General features: G+C 40.9%; 1 protein-coding gene across 1 annotated transcript in view; it reads left to right on the forward strand.

Annotated features, from left to right (window-relative positions):
• Positions 1 to 4689: 4689 nt before the first annotated feature.
• Positions 4690 to 18164, forward strand: part of LOC126252724 (THAP domain-containing protein 5-like) — a 51495-nt gene continuing 38020 nt past the window's right edge. Inside the window, exons 1-2 of the mRNA XM_049953627.1 lie at positions 4690 to 5011; positions 6480 to 7189. Coding sequence (XP_049809584.1) covers positions 4859 to 5011; positions 6480 to 7189 — 863 coding nt within the window. The 5' untranslated portion in view covers positions 4690 to 4858. The remainder of the gene's footprint in view (positions 5012 to 6479; positions 7190 to 18164) is intronic.

Raw genomic sequence — 18164 nt, forward strand, 5'->3', positions numbered from 1 at the left:
GTGATATCACGTAACATTCCGCCAGTGCGGACAGTATTTGCTTCGTGATACATTACCCGTGTTAAAATGGATCGTTTACCAACTGCGGGAAAGGTCGATATGGTGTTGATTTATGGCTATTGTGATCAAAATGCCCAACGGGCGTGTGCTATCTATGCTGCTCGGTATCCTGGACGACATCATCCAAGTGTCCGGACCGTTCGCCGGATAGTTACGTTATTTAAGGGAACAGGAAGTGTTCAGCCACATTTGAAACGTCAACCACGACCTGCAACAAATGATGATGCCCAAACAGGTGTTTTAGCTGCTGTCGCAGCTAATCCGCACATCAGTAGCAGACAAAATTGCGCGAGAATCGGGAATCTCAAAAAGGTCGGTGTTGAGAATGCTACATCAACATCGATTGCACCCGTACCATATTTCTATGCACCAAGAATTGCGTGGCGACGACTTTGAACATCGTCTACAGTTCTGCCGCAGGTGGATTGGTCGTCGAGGCACCATACCATGGCCCGCACGTTCACCGGATCTGGCATCCCCAGATTTCTTTCTGTGGGGAAAGTTGAAGGATATTTGCTATCGTGATCCACCGACAACGGTTGACAACATGCGTCAGCGCATAGTCAATGCATGTGCGAACATTACGGAAGGCGAACTACTCGCTGTTGAGAGGAATGTCGTTACACGTATTGCAAAATACATTGAGGTTGACGGACATCACTTTGAGCATTTATTGCATTAATTTGGTGTTTGCAGGTAATCACGCTGTAACAGTATGCGTTCTCAGAAATGATAAGTTCGCAAAGGTACATTTATCACAATGGAACATCCGAAATAAAACGTTCAAACGTACCTACGTTCTGTATTTTAATTTAAAATACCTATCTGTTACCAGCTGTACGTCTAAAATTGTGAGCCATATGTTTGTGACTATTACAGTGCCATCTGTCACGAAGCGAAAAAAGTGGTCCAACTGAAACATTCATATTTCTTTACGTACTACACGAATATGTAATAGAAGATGGGGGTTCCTATTTTAAAAAACGCAGTTGATATCCGTTTGACCTATGGCAGCGACATCTAGCGGGCCAACCATAGCGCCATCTGGTTTCCCCCTTCAAGCTAGACAAGTTTCGTTATTTGTAATTTTTTCCCGACCGAGACTCGAACTCGGGACCTTTTCCTTTCGCGGGCAAGTGCTCTACCACTGAGCTACCGAAGCCCGACTCACGACGGGTACTGACAGCAACGTAAGAGTTGAACGACTAACACTTGATGATAGAGCTAATAAAAAAATACTTGAAGATCAAGGTGCATTGGAAAAAGTACGCCTAGCGTGTAGTAATAAGTTAGGCCCATTTAGTTTGAGACCAGAACGTTCATCAGGCGTTCCATGGCGAAAGTATAGTAGAAAGAATCGTTTTAAATTTGTAACATATTCTAAACCAGAGACTAGTGCAGATATAAGTAAAGTAAAGTCATGGCCTGATTTAGAGAATTTGTGTAAATCTATGAACAAACTGTTTCAAGGTGTCAATCCGTTTTATATCGGTTTGGAAATAGCTGGCGATGAACCAGCCAAAAAGGATGTTGTTCAAAGTGAGGTCAAATATGTAACATTTGTAGTTAGGAACAGAGTATATATGACCTTTTGTAAACGTAAAGGTACGGTCACTTTCTAAATAAAGATTGTTGTTTACAGCTAATGTCTGCGTTGGAATTTTTTTATGGAAACTGGGACCATATCAGGAATTATCCAGACGACCTGCGCCTCGCCTTCCTTGTTCCTACTACACAGCAACGCATCGACGATTTAGCATTAACATTTTATGGAAATAAGATAAATTACTCAGCTGCTGTAATTGTGCTAGAGGAAGTGTGGTACTACAAGCCAAATCTGCAACAATTAATTAATCAGTTCCGTGTTCTTCGGACACACAATATTCAATGACGTTCCGAATAGCCAAAACTGTATTAATAAAATACTGTTTCCCGCCAACGGAATCAGAATCATCTGTGATCAGAAAAGTTTCTCCGCGCCTTTTATACCAAATGGTGTGAGATGCGCACATAGGTATTACGATTTTAGACAGGGTAGATACAGACCATTGTGGTATAATTATTAGAACCTCAGTTAGTAAAAACCTCAAAGTCCTTCTCAGACACACAGCCGTAGGCCATCCTAGAAAATGGCCTCACGTCCAGTAAGGTCTCCTAGCCAGGGTAGTCAAAAATATAGGCTTGTTTACAAGTTAAGAAATGAAAAACCTAAATGGCATTGTACATGTCAATACGAGTACTGTCTGCATTATCGATCATAATGGCTTACACGGTTATATTATGTATTGGACATTGCAGGATGGCGTACCACTTGCGTTCCGGCCGTGAGTCGTGCTTCGGTAGCTCAGTGGTAGAGCACTTGCCCGCGAAAGGCAAAGGTCCCGAAATCGAGTCTCGGTCGGGCACACAGTTTTAATCTGCCAGGAAGTTTCATATCAGCGCACACTCCGCTGCAGAGTGAAAATCTCATTCTGTAGTTTTCTCGTTTGACGCTTATTTCGTGAGATATTTGGCCCGGTCACGATCAATGGACCACCCTGCGTATACTAGCTGACGGCTCTGACGTCACTGGTGCTGGAGGCATCGCCACATAGCGGCATTTGACTCGGCGTTCGGTAAGCCTCCTTCAACCGCACGATCGCTGGATCCCACGCTGTGCTGAGCTGCAGGCCGCCGTATCGACGTAAAGGTGTTGTCGGTGATTTCTTTTATTTCAATGGCTTTTTTATTTGACAACTTCTTGGAACGCTTCAACAGCCTTAACAGTAACATCAAGTTCACCAAGGAGGTATAAGAAGAGAGTGCTTTGCCCCTTTCTCGACCTCCTCGTCCGCCGCAAACGAAACATATGCTTCGGTCACCAGAGTCTATAAAAAAAAAAAAAAAAAAAACACCAACCACGCCGATCTGCACTTGCACGCCATCAGCCATCATCCCGGCACAGAAACGATTTGTTTTGTTTTGTCACTGACAGGCCTTGAGAGGGCAACCCATGTACTGCCAAACCGAAGTTCATTTTCCTACATATTTAAATATTTTTAACGTTTCTTAATTGACATTAGCTGTTTAATAAGCTAAGTTTAGTGTGTATTTATTTCTAATTCTTGACAATGTTCTTTTAACTAAGAAATTTTAAATTGTAATTCAACTCATTGGTTAGTAATGACATCATGCAGTCAGAAGTGGGTGGAGCCTCCATTATACATAGTAAGACGTGTACTGGTTTCTCCAGTAGTGATTCTCCAACAGAAAGAGGTTCCTACTCAATGGTAATTCAACGTTTAATAGCTTTATAACTTTATGTATTTTCTTTAATGTATGTAGCCCTCTAATTAGAGTTTTGTATACAACTTGTTGGTCTGAAAATGACCACAGTAGTGGTTGAAACCGGTCACCTTGATAAATAAATCGTGATCAAGACTGTTTTTAATAGTAAATATTTATAAGACATTGATCACTGCTGTTCCTGTAATGCATTCAAAAGTAATGTTTTATAAACATTGGTGCATCATGCAAGAATGATGTTAGATGCTGATAACCTGCTCAAGGTCTTCAGGAGCAACAGCTATGAAGTTCACCAATAAATGAAGTGATTTCTAACAAGAATCACAGTAAGACCACCAGTAGCAGGAAAAGAAAACGCTTTCTTGCCGTTCTGTGGCTCTGCGTCGGGTAAGATAAGCCGACTGTCGAAGAAGCACTGGGTTAAACCAATGTTCAGGCCTCCGACAAAAATCCGTCAATTACTGGGACCATTTAAAGATGTGGCATCTTTAAGAACACCTGGTTCTACAAGATCCCTGCGAGTGTGGCCAGTCTTAGACAGTTCAGACAGTACACAATGTGGAACAACGCAAGAAAGTGCATAAGAGACTTATCGCCTATGCTATCCCGAAAAATCTGCTTCAGCTGAGCGTGCTTTGGAAAAAGGTCACCAGACAACATATTTTTGTATCCCGTCTGGAAGACGGCGCGTGGATCTGCTCCTGCGAACTGAAGGGTAGGCCGAATGAGGAAAGAAAGTAGGAGCAGAGGGGGACAAGCACTTCGGTACTGCGATTAAAATATAAGATGTTTACTACAGGCAAAAACAAGTTAATAAATGATTACATAACTTTGCGTACATCCCATCTTGAGTAGTACAAGGTCTCAATAGCAAGTCAACACACACTGTAGTTTAAGCGATGTTCCAGGCCGTCTGCTCTCGATGAAATAGGTTGAATCTGGAGCGGAGCTCGTAGATCTGCACAGCAGCGACTAGAGGGCGCTGTCGTCGGTGTCTGTCGTATTGCCAACCTAAAAACTTTAATACGCCGTGGTATCGTTGCTATCGATACCACACATATGACGAAATATCCGTCGTGGCTTGTAATTAAAGACGCCACTGAATTAAAATACACTGACAATACCCCGAATAAAGATGGTGGCCTGAAACTCATCAGTGCGTGGTATCCAGCGATCGCGAGCTTGAAGCCGGCACATGGAACGCCGTGTCAATGGCGATACCGTGCGCACCAGTGACGTCACAGCCGGCAGGGAATGTATATAAGCAGCACCCCCTGTAAAAGAAAGCCTGTCTACGTAGTGCGTGACGTCACAAGATGGCTACACACATAGTCCCTTCTTGAACAGTTTCACGGAACAGTGCTTGTGAATAGTCGTTCGGCGAGTTTCGCGTCAGTTTACTATTACAGTAAATGGTGTTCCTGCGTTAGTGTACGTGATTTGGTTGTTTAGTTTCTGTGCACTAAACTGGTGATCTGTTTTTCTTGCCTGTGAAAATTTCGTTGCCTGTAAAATGCCGTATCGTTGTTGTGTGCCGAATTGTAGAGGAAATTACGACGGTGGACCAAAAGTAACCGTGTTTAAATTTCCGGAGGATGAAGCAACGAGGAAGAAATGGTTGTCAAGTATTCGCAGAGATAACTTCACTCCTTCTTCAAGTTCAAGAGTAAGTATTTGTTTTGTTTATTTCTTAAAAGAGGTTAAGTGTGCTAACAAAGAATAGGCACTTATGCAGTAAGGAAGGTCAGCGACATTTTGACTAATATATCAGATCTTAACTGAATTAAGTGCCGAAGAAAATAGCGTTTCGTTTTCTTGCCCTGGCAATTCTACAATTCTGGTATAGGTTATATGAATTCTGTATTCTGCAAGTTCAACCAGTATAGCCTAAGCACAGTCATACTTACGTAGTTAAATATCTCACTATATCTTTATACTTACTGTTTACGCTGCCTGTTGTTAGGAATAAAAGTCGGTTTATAATTAAGTACGTGCACTTAAGATACAGACGACTTTCGATGTATTCTGCTTCTGTATTTAGTGTTTCTTTTTGCTGTAAAAGTCTTTAGGAAGTTGCCTGTTCAAAAACAAGTAATGTGGTGTACCCAGAAATTGAAAATGAAGTAAAAACAGTGTCTCAGTCGCTTGTTTTTAATAAATTATTGGTGGGAATTTGAAGTCATTGCAAGGAATGTTACTATTAGGGAATATAGTAGGCTTTAGACTTAACAGTGAACCATAGACAGGAAAAATGAATGAGTACATGAATGGATTAACAGGCCACCACAAAATGCAAAGGGAGAAACTGTGAAAACATATAAAAAATACTTGTGGATTTTACAAATTCTTACTTTCTGGGTCTGGAATTTCAGATACATGCCAGTGGCCTACACAGCTGTCTTATAGATACACAGCTAAAGTACTTGAAAGCAATTGTGTGCTCATGTTTAGCCTAATAGGTAGCACATAAGTGGCAATGTAGTAGTTCATCATACTGTCAGTTTTTATGTAAGTTATGAACTGATATCAAAAGCAAAACAGTGTCTATCTAATAAAAAGCACTACCTTTAAGTATTTCATAGTTCTAAAGGTTACACAGTGTGACAATTACTTTGTATTATTCTGTTACTGTGTCACAGTTGCTTCTATGGATTACACCTGTGTGAGTTTGGTGTCATCATGCTTTCTTGTGTCCGAGGTGTGTGTGTGGGGTGGGGGTGGGGGGGAATAGAGCAAGACATAAGCAAAAATCCCACCCCTCTTGTGAATATATGAGCTTCAAGGCTAAATTATAAAAAAAATTGTCACTGTTATTGAATTATGCTACAAACATTAGTCAATGTTTGCAATTTTTGATGGGGCAAGTACTTTCTTCATTTCACCATCTCTTTAAGAGCTTGTTGCCATGACATGTAACTGCATGTGTTTTGATATTGTAGTGTTATTGTTTTATAGAGTTACTATGCCATGGCCACATTTATCACTTGAATTCTTCTGCATTTTAGTTGGGAGTCTATTTGTATTTTAGAACTAGAAACTAACTTTATATTCATAAATTGTTTTCACACTATTAATATTGTCATCACATTCAGTTGTAAGCACCTTTTTCATTTTTTATTCATTTTTAATTACAGGTATGTCATGTTCACTTCCACAAGGATGATGTTATTTGGGAAACACAAATTGTGGATGAAAGGACTGGTCAGTTATTAAGAGCCCCCCTTCTCAAACCACGTTTGAGACCAGATGCAGTTCCATCACTACTCCCAAACTGTCCTTCCTACCTTTCAAAGGAAGAAAGTAGACGTGAAGGGCCAGAGGAGAAAAAACAAAGGCTTGAAAATGAGCAGTTAGCTGCAGCGTTACAATATAGTTTAGCATCACAGAAGGACTATGAAAACACTTTCAGCTTCAGTTCTTTAGAAGAGTTGATGTTGCGTACGAAGAAAGTGGATTTGTCCAACGAGTGGAGTGTGATCGAAAAACACAGTGATTTTGTTTGTTTTTTAAAGATAATAAGAAATCCAGCACCATTAATCACACATTCTGTCGTTATAGATAGTAATTTAAATGTTTCATTGTTTAAGAAAGATGTACAAATTAAGACATTAGGAAAAAGATCTTTTCCTGTAATTGTAACCAATATCCATGAAATTGTCAGTGTACTGCAGGAGTTTTCAGACACAGATTGTGGGCACTCAGAAACTTCTATAGATAATATTGTAGAGATAGTGAAAGACAGTCTAGGAGTGCTGAAAGACAGTTTGCAGGAGAGTGAAAAGGAGATGGTAGACTTTATATATGAACAAGTTAGTCTCATAAATGTAAAGAAATTTAATCATAGGTTTAGTTCTACATTTATGATACTGTGTTGTTTGCTATTTTCAATTTCATCTCATGCTTACAATTTTTTACGTAGCAGCTCATTAATGAAAATGCCACACCCAAGCACTCTGCATAGGATCTGCAGCAAATTTAATGTGAATCCATCTCACGAAAGGCTTGGGGGAAGTAATTTCCTGTCCTATGCAAGACAGAAATTTCAATACTTGAACAGCGATGATGTCAATGTTGTTTTGAGTGTAGATGAAATTCATCTAAATTCTTATTTGGAATATAAAGGAGGTAGTGTTTTGGGCATGTCATATAACTCGGAATGTGCTGCAAATTCAGCATTTGTATTTATGTTGCATAGTGTCAAGTCTTTGTACAGGGATGTTGTTCACATTTTACCGGTGAAAACCATTTCATCTAATGCATTATACGATGTGCTACTGGCCATAATAAATGGCCTTGAACTAATAGGCTATAGGGTTTTTTGTGTGGTAACTGACAACAACAAAATCAATAGCAAAACCATGTCAATGTTTTCTCTGGATAAAGCTGTTAATATAGTTTTTAAACATCCATCTGATCCTAATCGCCCACCTTTCTTTTTAATTGATGCCATACACATTGTCAAATGCATAAGAAATGTGTGGCTGAACCAAAAAAATGATGGTAAAGATATGTTTTATCCTCAGTTTCCAGTTAGAAAAGAAGTGGAAGAAAATAAGTTTTCTGTAGCTTCTTTTAAAACACTGAAACAGATTTATGACATAGATTCCAGTTCTTTAGTAAAATATTGTCACACATTGTCTCTCAAATCACTTTGCCCTACATCATTAGAAAAACAGAGCATGAAACTAGTGCTGCAGATATTCAATCGACATGTGTCAGAGGGCCTTGAGGTAGCTAGTGATAAATTTGATTTGAGACATGCACCATCAACAGCAGAATACATTCGAATAATAACAAAATGGTTTGATGTCATGAATGTGAAATCAGTGTTTAAAGGGAAACACAAACAGAATCCTTATATGGATCCGTTGACAACTGATAGCGTTTCTATGCAATTTTTGCTAGATTTTCTAGACTGGCTTGATGTGTTGAAAGCAAAGGGTTTGTCAAGTGGGTTTCTCACAAAAGAAACATTTTTTGCTATTCAGCATACAACATATGCCGTTGTAGAGATTGCTCGATACTGTACTGAAGAGCTAGGTATGAGCTATTTACTGACAGCCAAGCTACAAACAGATGTGCTTGAGCGGCGTTTTGGAAAGTATAGACAGCTTGCAGGTTCCCAATACAATGTTTCAGTGACACAAGTCTAGGAAGCAGAAAAGAAGCTTCGAATTCAAAGTGTAATGCCTTTAGTTTTATGTTCTCCTTCCTATGGCAATATCACAGTAGGGGCCATAAAAAATTTTATGTTTTCTGGAGTTGAAGAAACAGACACATTAGACATAGAAGTCAGTGTAACTCAAGACGATGTTCTTTCAGTGAAAGATATTGCAACGTCTTTAACTTTCATTGCAGGCTACTGTGCTCATGCAGTGATTAAGAAGCTGAAATGTGAGAGTTGCCTTAATGAAATTGTGATTGAAAAGGAGTTGCCAATAAACGAACATTTTAGTTTGATACAGAGACTTGATCATGGAGGACTAAGATACCCATCAGACACTATTTTAAATATGATTGTCTACACTTATATTGTCATCAGCAAACTTCTCAAAGAACATGAAAGAGATTTTCTTGCCTGTACGAATCAACGTGCTATTGCCTGTGCAGTAGCACTTGCTACTCTTCACGAAAATGACTTTTTATTATTTGATGGGGTATGCTGCAATGGACATTCATCCCAGGCAATAATGAAAAGTGTTGTTTGGGTTGGTGTCAATATATTTTTAAACAACTACTGTAAAAAGGTTAATGGAAAAAAAATTTCAAAAAACACTCAGCGAAAACTGCAAACTCTTACAACATAATTTTGAAATGTTTATCTTAGATTCTTTTTAAATCATTAATACAAAACCTGTCATCAGTAATATTGCCACATCAACAAATGCCTCTTAAGCTGAACTAGTCAGGTTAATCTGAAACTATTCAAACTTACCAAATTGCAACTTATGGCTGAGAGTTTGTATAAATATTTTAATATACAGCTGCTAACAGCTATCAACACTAATAGCCTAACGTGAAATTTTTATCAAAGAAATTAATCTTTAATATAAAGAATCTTACACTAATTCTTTCTCAGTTGAAGTTGGGTGGTGAATGATACATACAGGAGGGAGGGTAGGGGGTGTGGCAGGCAGAGAGGACCAATAGTAATCTTTTTATAGTATGTGAAACCTAAAAATCAATTCGCTTGCTTTTCCGAGTATGACTTAAACCACTTCTTTGCTGCATGCCTTATTCATAGTATTTCTAATTTGTGTAATAAAGGTATGTGGCCCAACATGGCACATGCCTTTGACAAAGACAAGACAATGCCATTTTGATCACCTTCCTTTATTATTTTGAGAAAAACTTACACAAACTGTGCTATAGCAGACTCCACTTTTTTTGCAAACAAGGTTAGTTTGTTTTGGTGATAAATGGAAGACAAGAGCAAAATTGCTCTACAGTTCTCTACATTCTCTGCAACACTTTTCTTTGTATACTGAAGTTATTACTTTAGCTTGTGATACATGTGAGAAATCTGCCAATTTGTAATGATTCATTAATTGTTACTGTTGAAAAAGCTACTATAGTATTTATGCATTCTTTAGGTAGACAAACTTCGACTTCACGTAGTGTTTGTGGTGTTCCTCTGTCTTCTACTACTGTCACTGTTGTGAGTGCAGATGTGCATGCTGTGACAATTGCCTCTCTTTTTCTGTGTTTACTACTTTCTCTGCAGCTGTTATAACTGTTGTTCTCTCAACATTTTCTTATGTAGATCATGTTTGCATATATTTTACTACCAATACAAATGGAGAAGCTGGTAGGGGAGGGCTTTGCAGTACTTTCATGGCCTTCTTTGTGTATAATGATTGGCAGGTCTCCTCATCTAATAGTAATGTAATTGTGGAACAGCTCTCACTTCTGTTACAAGCACTATTGAGTGCCACTAATCCTCAGGTTGACTAATTACTGAGCTCTTTAAATAGATGCTTGCTCTGTGCCATAAAGTGCCTTCTCGTTAGCTCATCTTTGCTGAGGAGAAAAATATCTGAGGTGGACTCTCAGGTATGCCCTTCTGTTGGCTTTTTGAATATATTTGTTTATAAAAGAATATTAAAAAAGCTTAAGCCTGTCACAATTGCTTTTCGCTCACCTAATCTAATTAATGTAACCAGATCATATTCCAACACCACTTGACACATTTTTGCCACATAACATACACTTACAGTTGGTAATTACTTGCAATTTACAGGGTGACCTAATATAATGTCTATATGCATCGCCATTTTTCTACTACATTGCTTTCATATGCATTCTTCCTACACAAAACTTTATGGTGCAGTGTTTTATTTGCATTCTTTTAGTGTCCCACTTAAAGAACATTAGAACTGCATTTCACTTAAAAAATATTAACAGAAGAAATTTCTTTAAATTTAAAAAAAAGCATGAATACAAGGTTGCTGAAATAGTGGACTACCCTGGAGATTATAAAATAGCAATTTAATAATTAATGTTGTTCAAAATTTATCATTATTATTCCTAAAATTATGAAACTTAAGTCTCAAGAATGTGGTTATTGTTAATGTTTGGCCTTGGTGTCCATAAGTCTTAATTATTTTGTCCCTACATAGTATTCATGCTGTACATCTATAATTTTCTATTGTGAACCACTATAATCTAAAATTTTTCTCATTCCATGTGTTAGTGATTATTGACAAGAGTGTATGGAAGATGAACAAAAGAAATAAATAAATTCATTCATACACAGAATTTTTTTACTTAATTTGCATTCATTCATATCAGCATGGTCAGTAGATGAAACTTGTTTTCCACTTCTAAACAATTACCAGTATATATATTTTGGAATGATGATCTGTTAAAGTATTGCAACTAAATAGAGCTGAACCACCACCCCCACCCCTTTCCCCAAACTTACGGAAGGATGAAGTATCTAAGCCACTGGTGAGTGCAGCCCAAATGTGATGCCAAATGAAGGTAAGTGTTCATTTTTCACAATTATTTCATCACAGGTCACATCACGTCATAAAACTTCTCAACAGATGAAATGAAAGTTTACTTCGTAGTTGAAATTTATTTATGTGCAATTCATGCAAACAGTTTGTTTCAAAGTATATACTTCTTAGTACAGAAACATTCTTTCTTCAAAGGTATTCAGTTTAGAGCAGCGAAATTCTAACCTGGTAATCTGTATTTTGAGACCTCATGTAATTTCAATACATAATGGAAATTTAGTTAACTTACTGAGAACAGAGAATTCATTGAAATTTGTATTGGCATACCAAAACTTTATGGCTATACCATTACATACTCATCTCAGGTCAGTGAGATTTTCTTAATGGAAAGAAAGTTTCTTAGGGAAAGGTGCACAAACTGAGAAGAGATATCATATCATTCATTAGAACTGCATTTCACTTAAAAAATATTAACAGGAGAAATTTCTTTAATTTAAAAAAAAAGCATGAATACAAGGTTGCTGAAATAGTGGACTAAAACATACGTAGAACATGTCTTTCAGGGCAGTGTTAGTTTTTGAAACGACTCATACTATTGCTTATTACCAGTGCCTCTCTATAGGGGGTGTTATAATTCGAACACTATTTGCCCAATTTTCGTGTTTCTTTTTTTAATTCACAGGTATATCATCCAATCAGGTTTTAAAATGGATTTTGCTACATAAGGAATAAACAGCGGCAATAACGGTGTCCGTAAAATGTTAGCTGCCAGTGTGCTACTTTGCAAAGTGCCGTCCACATTATTAGACCTGCGTCAAAGTGATGCAATATTTAACTTAAGAAACAGATCAAAAACCCTAAAAGAAAGTCCGCGAGAGCATACGAGAATCTTTCGCGAGTGGCTTTCAATCAAAATTTTTGTCATTAAAAATCGTCTTACACAGGAACTGCAAAACGGAAGAATGGTGAATGGTGGTCAGCCATGAAAGATAAATGTATACCGTTGCAGACGTTTAGATTGGCCTTTTCGAGATTTACAATTTATACTACAGCACTTACAGTTTAGGAATGGTATTGGAAAAGAGCAAAGTGGTGGCCAACACTTGCACTTTGTGTAGCTGACGATCTTTGAACGGCTAACCAGACTGCCATCAAACAAGTCGTGACAATCCCCATTAAAGCAACTTTAAAATAAACTACAAAGAAATGGGTCCATTCATTTGGGAGTTTTGATGCCTCAGATAATGAAAGTTATTACAGCCACTTCTTACGTCGGGGCTAAAAGGTATGCAGAAATAAGTTACAGACAAAAGAACTGAGTCATTTGAGAAAGGAAATCTTGTAATTCATGAGAGAGGTCTGTCAGATTTCTTTACGAATTTTCCTCGTGCGGTTCCCGTAACAGTCTATTGCTGTGGCCAAACGGACTGCGAGCACCGGCACCAGACTACGTGCGTGACGTCACTGAGCGGGCGCGCAGGCTTTCCTCTATAGGGGGTGCTGATATAAGGGGCGTCCCAGTAGCCACTGTCAATCACACCAGTAGAAAATGGCGAAGCAGTGCTTGGCCGGAAGCTCGTGTAATATTGATCACTTGTTGCCGCTGGGAACCCGAAAACATTTTATTCAGTAAACAGCGGTGATTTCTGTGTACACTGGCACCGACAAGAGCAGTTGTAGTAGAAATATGGATAAACTTTTCGATACACATAAAACTGCAAGACGACTCAATACATTTTCGTCCACACACAACTTCTTGTTGCTCGCAAGCTGAACATTAATCAGTGTAAAAGGAGCAGATACGACTTAAAGATTACGGAGCAAACTTCGAAATGTGTTGCGGTTCGTTAACACAGTCGGTGCCGGCCGCGGTGGCCGAGCGGTTCTACGCGCTTCAGTCCGGAACCGCGAAACTGCTACGGTCGCAGGTTCGAATCCTGCCTCGGGCATGGATGTGTGTGATGTCCTTAGGTTAGTTAGGTTTAAGTAGTTCTAAGTTCTAGGGGACTGATGACCTCAGAAGTTAAGTCCCATAGTGCTCAGAGCCATTTTTGAACACAATAGATATTTTTGTTTGTTTCTTAAATTACTGTCTTACTGTGTACTCCTAATGACTCTGTTATTGACCGAAATTTCTCTTTCTGGGCCCTAGTTGCAGGATTGCACCTTTTCCTTTTTGTAAATGCTGTGGAAAATTAATGACGGTTGGGACTGCTTTGGAGGTCGGCCGCGGTTGGCCGTGCGGTTCTAGGCGCTTCAGTCCGGAACCGCGAAACTGCTACGGTTGCAGGTTCGAATCCTGCCTCGGGCATGGATGTGTGTGATGTCCTTAGGTTAGTTAGGTTTAAGTAGTTCTAAGTTCTAGGGGACTGATCACCTCAGATGTTAAGTCCCATAGTGCTCAGAGCCATTCGAACCATTTGACTGCCTTGGACGAAAGGCGCCACTGATCATTTATGTCGTATATACATTTCTCTTCGAAGTGGTTTGAGCAGATATAGCTCGTTGGAGTTCGAAATAATTTGTCCTGTTTGATATTTGCTGCCCATCTCTACATTAGCTTCCGTCACCTCGATTCGTGCAATGAAACGCTAAACACACTTAGCCATGTTTAATTTATATTTCGCTAAACAAATTCCAACGAAACTGAAACGAGTAACCAAATAAAGCAGTTCACTTTCTACACAGACATACAATAGACTGGCTCCTCTCTGTGTTCTGAGGACCGTCAATAAGGTGGCCGAAAGAAAATGGTTCAAATGGCTCTAAGCATTATGGGACTTAACTTCTAAGGTCATCAGTCCCCTAGAACTTAGAACTACTTAAACCTAACTAACCTAAGGACATCACACACATCCATGCCCGAGGCAGGATTCGAACCTGCGATCGTAGCGGTCGCGCGGTTCTAGACTGTAGCGCCTAGAACCGCTCGGCCACCCTGGCAAGGTGGCCGATTTGACATTGTTTGCAGTTAGGAGCTTTTATTTTCACAATTCCGTCTTGATCACATACATTTCTTTACACTTTATGACCGGTTTCGGCTTATCGCAAGTTTGACTTGACGTTGATTTATGTCAGAATATTTTAACGATCTGAAGATGGTGATAAGCCGAAACCGGTCATAAAGTGTAAAGAAGTCTATGTGATCAAGACGATCTCTAACAACAAAAGAGCACGTATCTGTTCCATAAAAACACGGGAGAACTGCCGGATATCAGTAACGTTCTGCCACGATATTTCGGCGCAGAGTGTTCTGGCCATCTTCGGGTGAATGCCACTGTAGTAGTACTAGCGAGTACGCGCTGAGCTCACAGCACGTATCTGTTTGATACTCTGTTCACAAGTTTCTTTTTCCTTCTTGTCGACGTTTCTCATTACTAACATTTTGTTAAGCAATCCCTGGGGAGACAGTTACATTGCGCAAAGTGAAGTAGTGGTACTTCACAGAAGCGCAAACGGCCACTGCAGTCATACTGCGCATAAAACGAGAAATGCTAAAGGACATTAGGAAAATGAAACTAGAATGGGGTTAAACACAGCGACAACAATTTTCACCTCAAATGGTAGGCACTTAGCAGCACAGCTGAGAAATTTTTTTCTCTCTTTCCTTCCTTAATGAGTACTTTTGCAGCTAGTAAACAGCAGTTTGCCATCACACAGGAGCAAATGGTCAACTACGTCCAGACGCCTTTTAGGCACTGAGAACGTTAACAGTCACGCTTATTGTGGGGTAGCAAGTGTTACTCATTCGAGCCGTTTCACTTCGACCTCCACATAATAATGTGTTGAAAATAAAAACCTCGGCAGCTGGTAGAAAAAAAAAGTTCTGAGGAACTATGTCCGGAAACAATGCAAGGACCATTTTACTCGTATCGAGAAATTTGTGTTCTCAGCTACATCAGCTTTCCCCTCTTTACAAGCTTTCTATAATTTCTTTGCACGTTGATAGAAGCTTAGTTTCTTTAAAGAAGAAGTTCAGCTATTTCAGAGAATAATTTTTAAATTTTTAAGAACAGTCTTTAGGCTTCTGAAAAAGAGTGTCTTTCAAACGATGAGTTTAATTTTTTAAGAAGAGTTCTAATGTTTTCAAGAAATGTTTTGGTTTTCCGAAGAATGTTTCCGTGTTTCAAATATGAGTTACTAGTTCTTCTAGAGCTGTTCTCCACTTTGCCGTAGAAGAGGTATGTGTAATATCAAATAAATTTAAAAAATCTAAAATACTGGGGAAACTATTCGAGATCACAGTTCAGAAAAATCGACGTTAGGGGAAAGGATATACAAGATGGAAAACCCGTACAGTACAGGTTCAAATGGCTCTGAGCACTATGGGACTTTACTTCTAAGGTCATCAGTCCCCTAGATTTATAACTACTTAAACCTAACTAACCTATGGGCATCACACACACCCATGCCCGAGGCAGGATTCGAACCTGCGACCGTAGTGGTAGACTGTAGCGCCTAGAACCGCTCGGCCATCCTGGCCGGCCCGTATAGTACAGGCTGTGCCACTTAAAACCTGTATGTCTCACACCGGAGATTAATGTAACTAGGAACTAACTAGGAAAGAATAGATAAGAGTAACGTTAAGAAACATGCCGTTACCCATATTTAAGAGATGTTAGAAATGGTCGTGGTGATGTTACCAGCAACATACTGTAATTCCGCAAGCGTGATGGTAATTTCTATAGTAACGCTACGTTTTAGATCCTCTATTTTGTGAGGATTGTCAGCATACACTTTGATTTTTAGTGTGCCCCATAAATAAAATCCGGACGATGTTAAGTCTTGGAACCTTGGAGACCAGAGGCCTCTAGTGACAAGTCTATCTTCAGGGAACATATTGGTGACGTGAGTTGTACTTTGCTTGGATGTGAGAGCGGTTGCTCTATGTTGTTGGAATACTGCATACAGCTTCTCTGCATCTGTTAATTATGAGTAGAAATAGAGGTCTCTAGATAGCTGGCACTGTTTAAAGGGTAATTGAAAAATATGGGGCCAGTGATGCGCATGGTGGATAACACACGCTCGCTTTCGCACCGGCATTCAGTTTAAAGGCATCCTGTTCGAATCGGCGTGGTACAAAAAATTTTCTCCGCAATTATTTAGCCCCTAATGTGAAGAGGGGTGGTGGCATAAAATTTCTCATCACGAGAATCTGCACCAATATCCTCGATTAAATTCCAGATCTCTCGCAGGGTCTAGAGGAGTGAGGGCATGCAACACTGTTCATGGAATTCATCCCTCGGTGTGTAAGGGGTGAACCGCCCCTTACGTATTGAGAACGGTATACCTTTGCCTCACGCAGGTCGCAGTAGCTACTATCGATAGTCCAACGCCCAGTGAACCAGAGAGGAGTCAGTGTTGAGACTCCGAGCAAGCAACTACACTCCTGGAAATGGAAAAAAGAACACATTGACACCGATGTGTCAGACCCACCATACTTGCTCCGGACACTGCGAGAGGGCTGTACAAGCAATGATCACACGCACGGCACAGCGGACACACCAGGAACCGCGGTGTTGGCCGTCGAATGGCGCTAGCTGCGCAGCATTTGTGCACCGCCGCCGTCAGTGTCAGCCAGTTTGCCGTGGCATACGGAGCTCCATCGCAGTCTTTAACACTGGTAGCATGCCGCGACAGCGTGGACGTGAACCGTATGTGTAGTTGACGGACTTTGAGCGACGGCGTATAGTGGGCATGCGGGAGGCCGGGTGGACGTACCGCCGAATTGCTCAACACGTGGGGCGTGAGGTCTCCACAGTACATCGATGTTGTCGCCAGTGGTCGGCGGAAGGTGCACGTGCCCGTCGACCTGGGACCGGACCGCAGCGACGCACGGATGCACGCCAAGACCGTAGGATCCTACGCAGTGCCGTAGGGGACCGCACCGCCACTTCCCAGCAAATTAGGGACACTGTTGCTCCTGGGGTATCGGCGAGGACCATTCGCAACCGTCTCCATGAAGCTGGGCTACGGTCCCGCACACCGTTAGGCCGTCTTCCGCTCACGGCCCAACATCGTGCAGCCCGCCTCCAGTGGTGTCGCGACAGGCGTGAATGGAGGGACGAATGGAGACGTGTCGTCTTCAGCGATGAGAGTCGCTTCTGCCTTGGTGCTAATGATGGTCGTATGCGTGTTTGGCGCCGTGCAGGTGAGCGCCACAATCAGGACTGCATACGACCGAGGCACACAGGGCCAACACCCGGCATCATGGAGTGGGGAGCGATCTCCTACACTGGCCGTACACCACTGGTGATCGTCGAGGGGACACTGAATAGTGCACGGTACATCCAAACCGTCATCGAACCCATCGTTCTACCATTCCTAGACCGGCAAGGGAACTTGCTGTTCCAACAGGACAATGCACGTCCGCATGTATCCCGTGCCACCCAACGTGCTCTAGAAGGTGTAAGTCAACTACCCTGGCCAGCAAGATCTCCGGATCTGTCCCCCATTGAGCATGTTTGGGACTGGATGAAGCGTCGTCTCACGCGGTCTGCACGTCCAGCACGAACGCTGGCCCAACTGAGGCGCCAGGTGGAAATGGCATGGCAAGCCGTTCCACAGGACTATATCCAGCATCTCTACGATCGTCTCCATGGGAGAATAGCAGCCTGCATTGCTGCGAAAGGTGGATATACACTGTACTAGTGCCGACATTGTGCATGCTCTGTTGCCTGTGTCTATGTGCCTGTGGTTCTGTCAGTGTGATCATGTGATGTATCTGACCCCAGGAATGTGTCAATAAAGTTTCCCCTTCCTGGGACAATGAATTCACGGTGTTCTTATTTCAATTTCCAGGAGTGTAGTTGGCTGATAAGCGAGCAGGACGGATTTCGGTAGGATGGCCGGCCGCGT

Source organism: Schistocerca nitens, chromosome 4 (assembly GCF_023898315.1).
Source record: "Schistocerca nitens isolate TAMUIC-IGC-003100 chromosome 4, iqSchNite1.1, whole genome shotgun sequence".
In the NCBI taxonomy this organism is placed as follows: Eukaryota; Metazoa; Arthropoda; class Insecta; order Orthoptera; family Acrididae; genus Schistocerca; species Schistocerca nitens.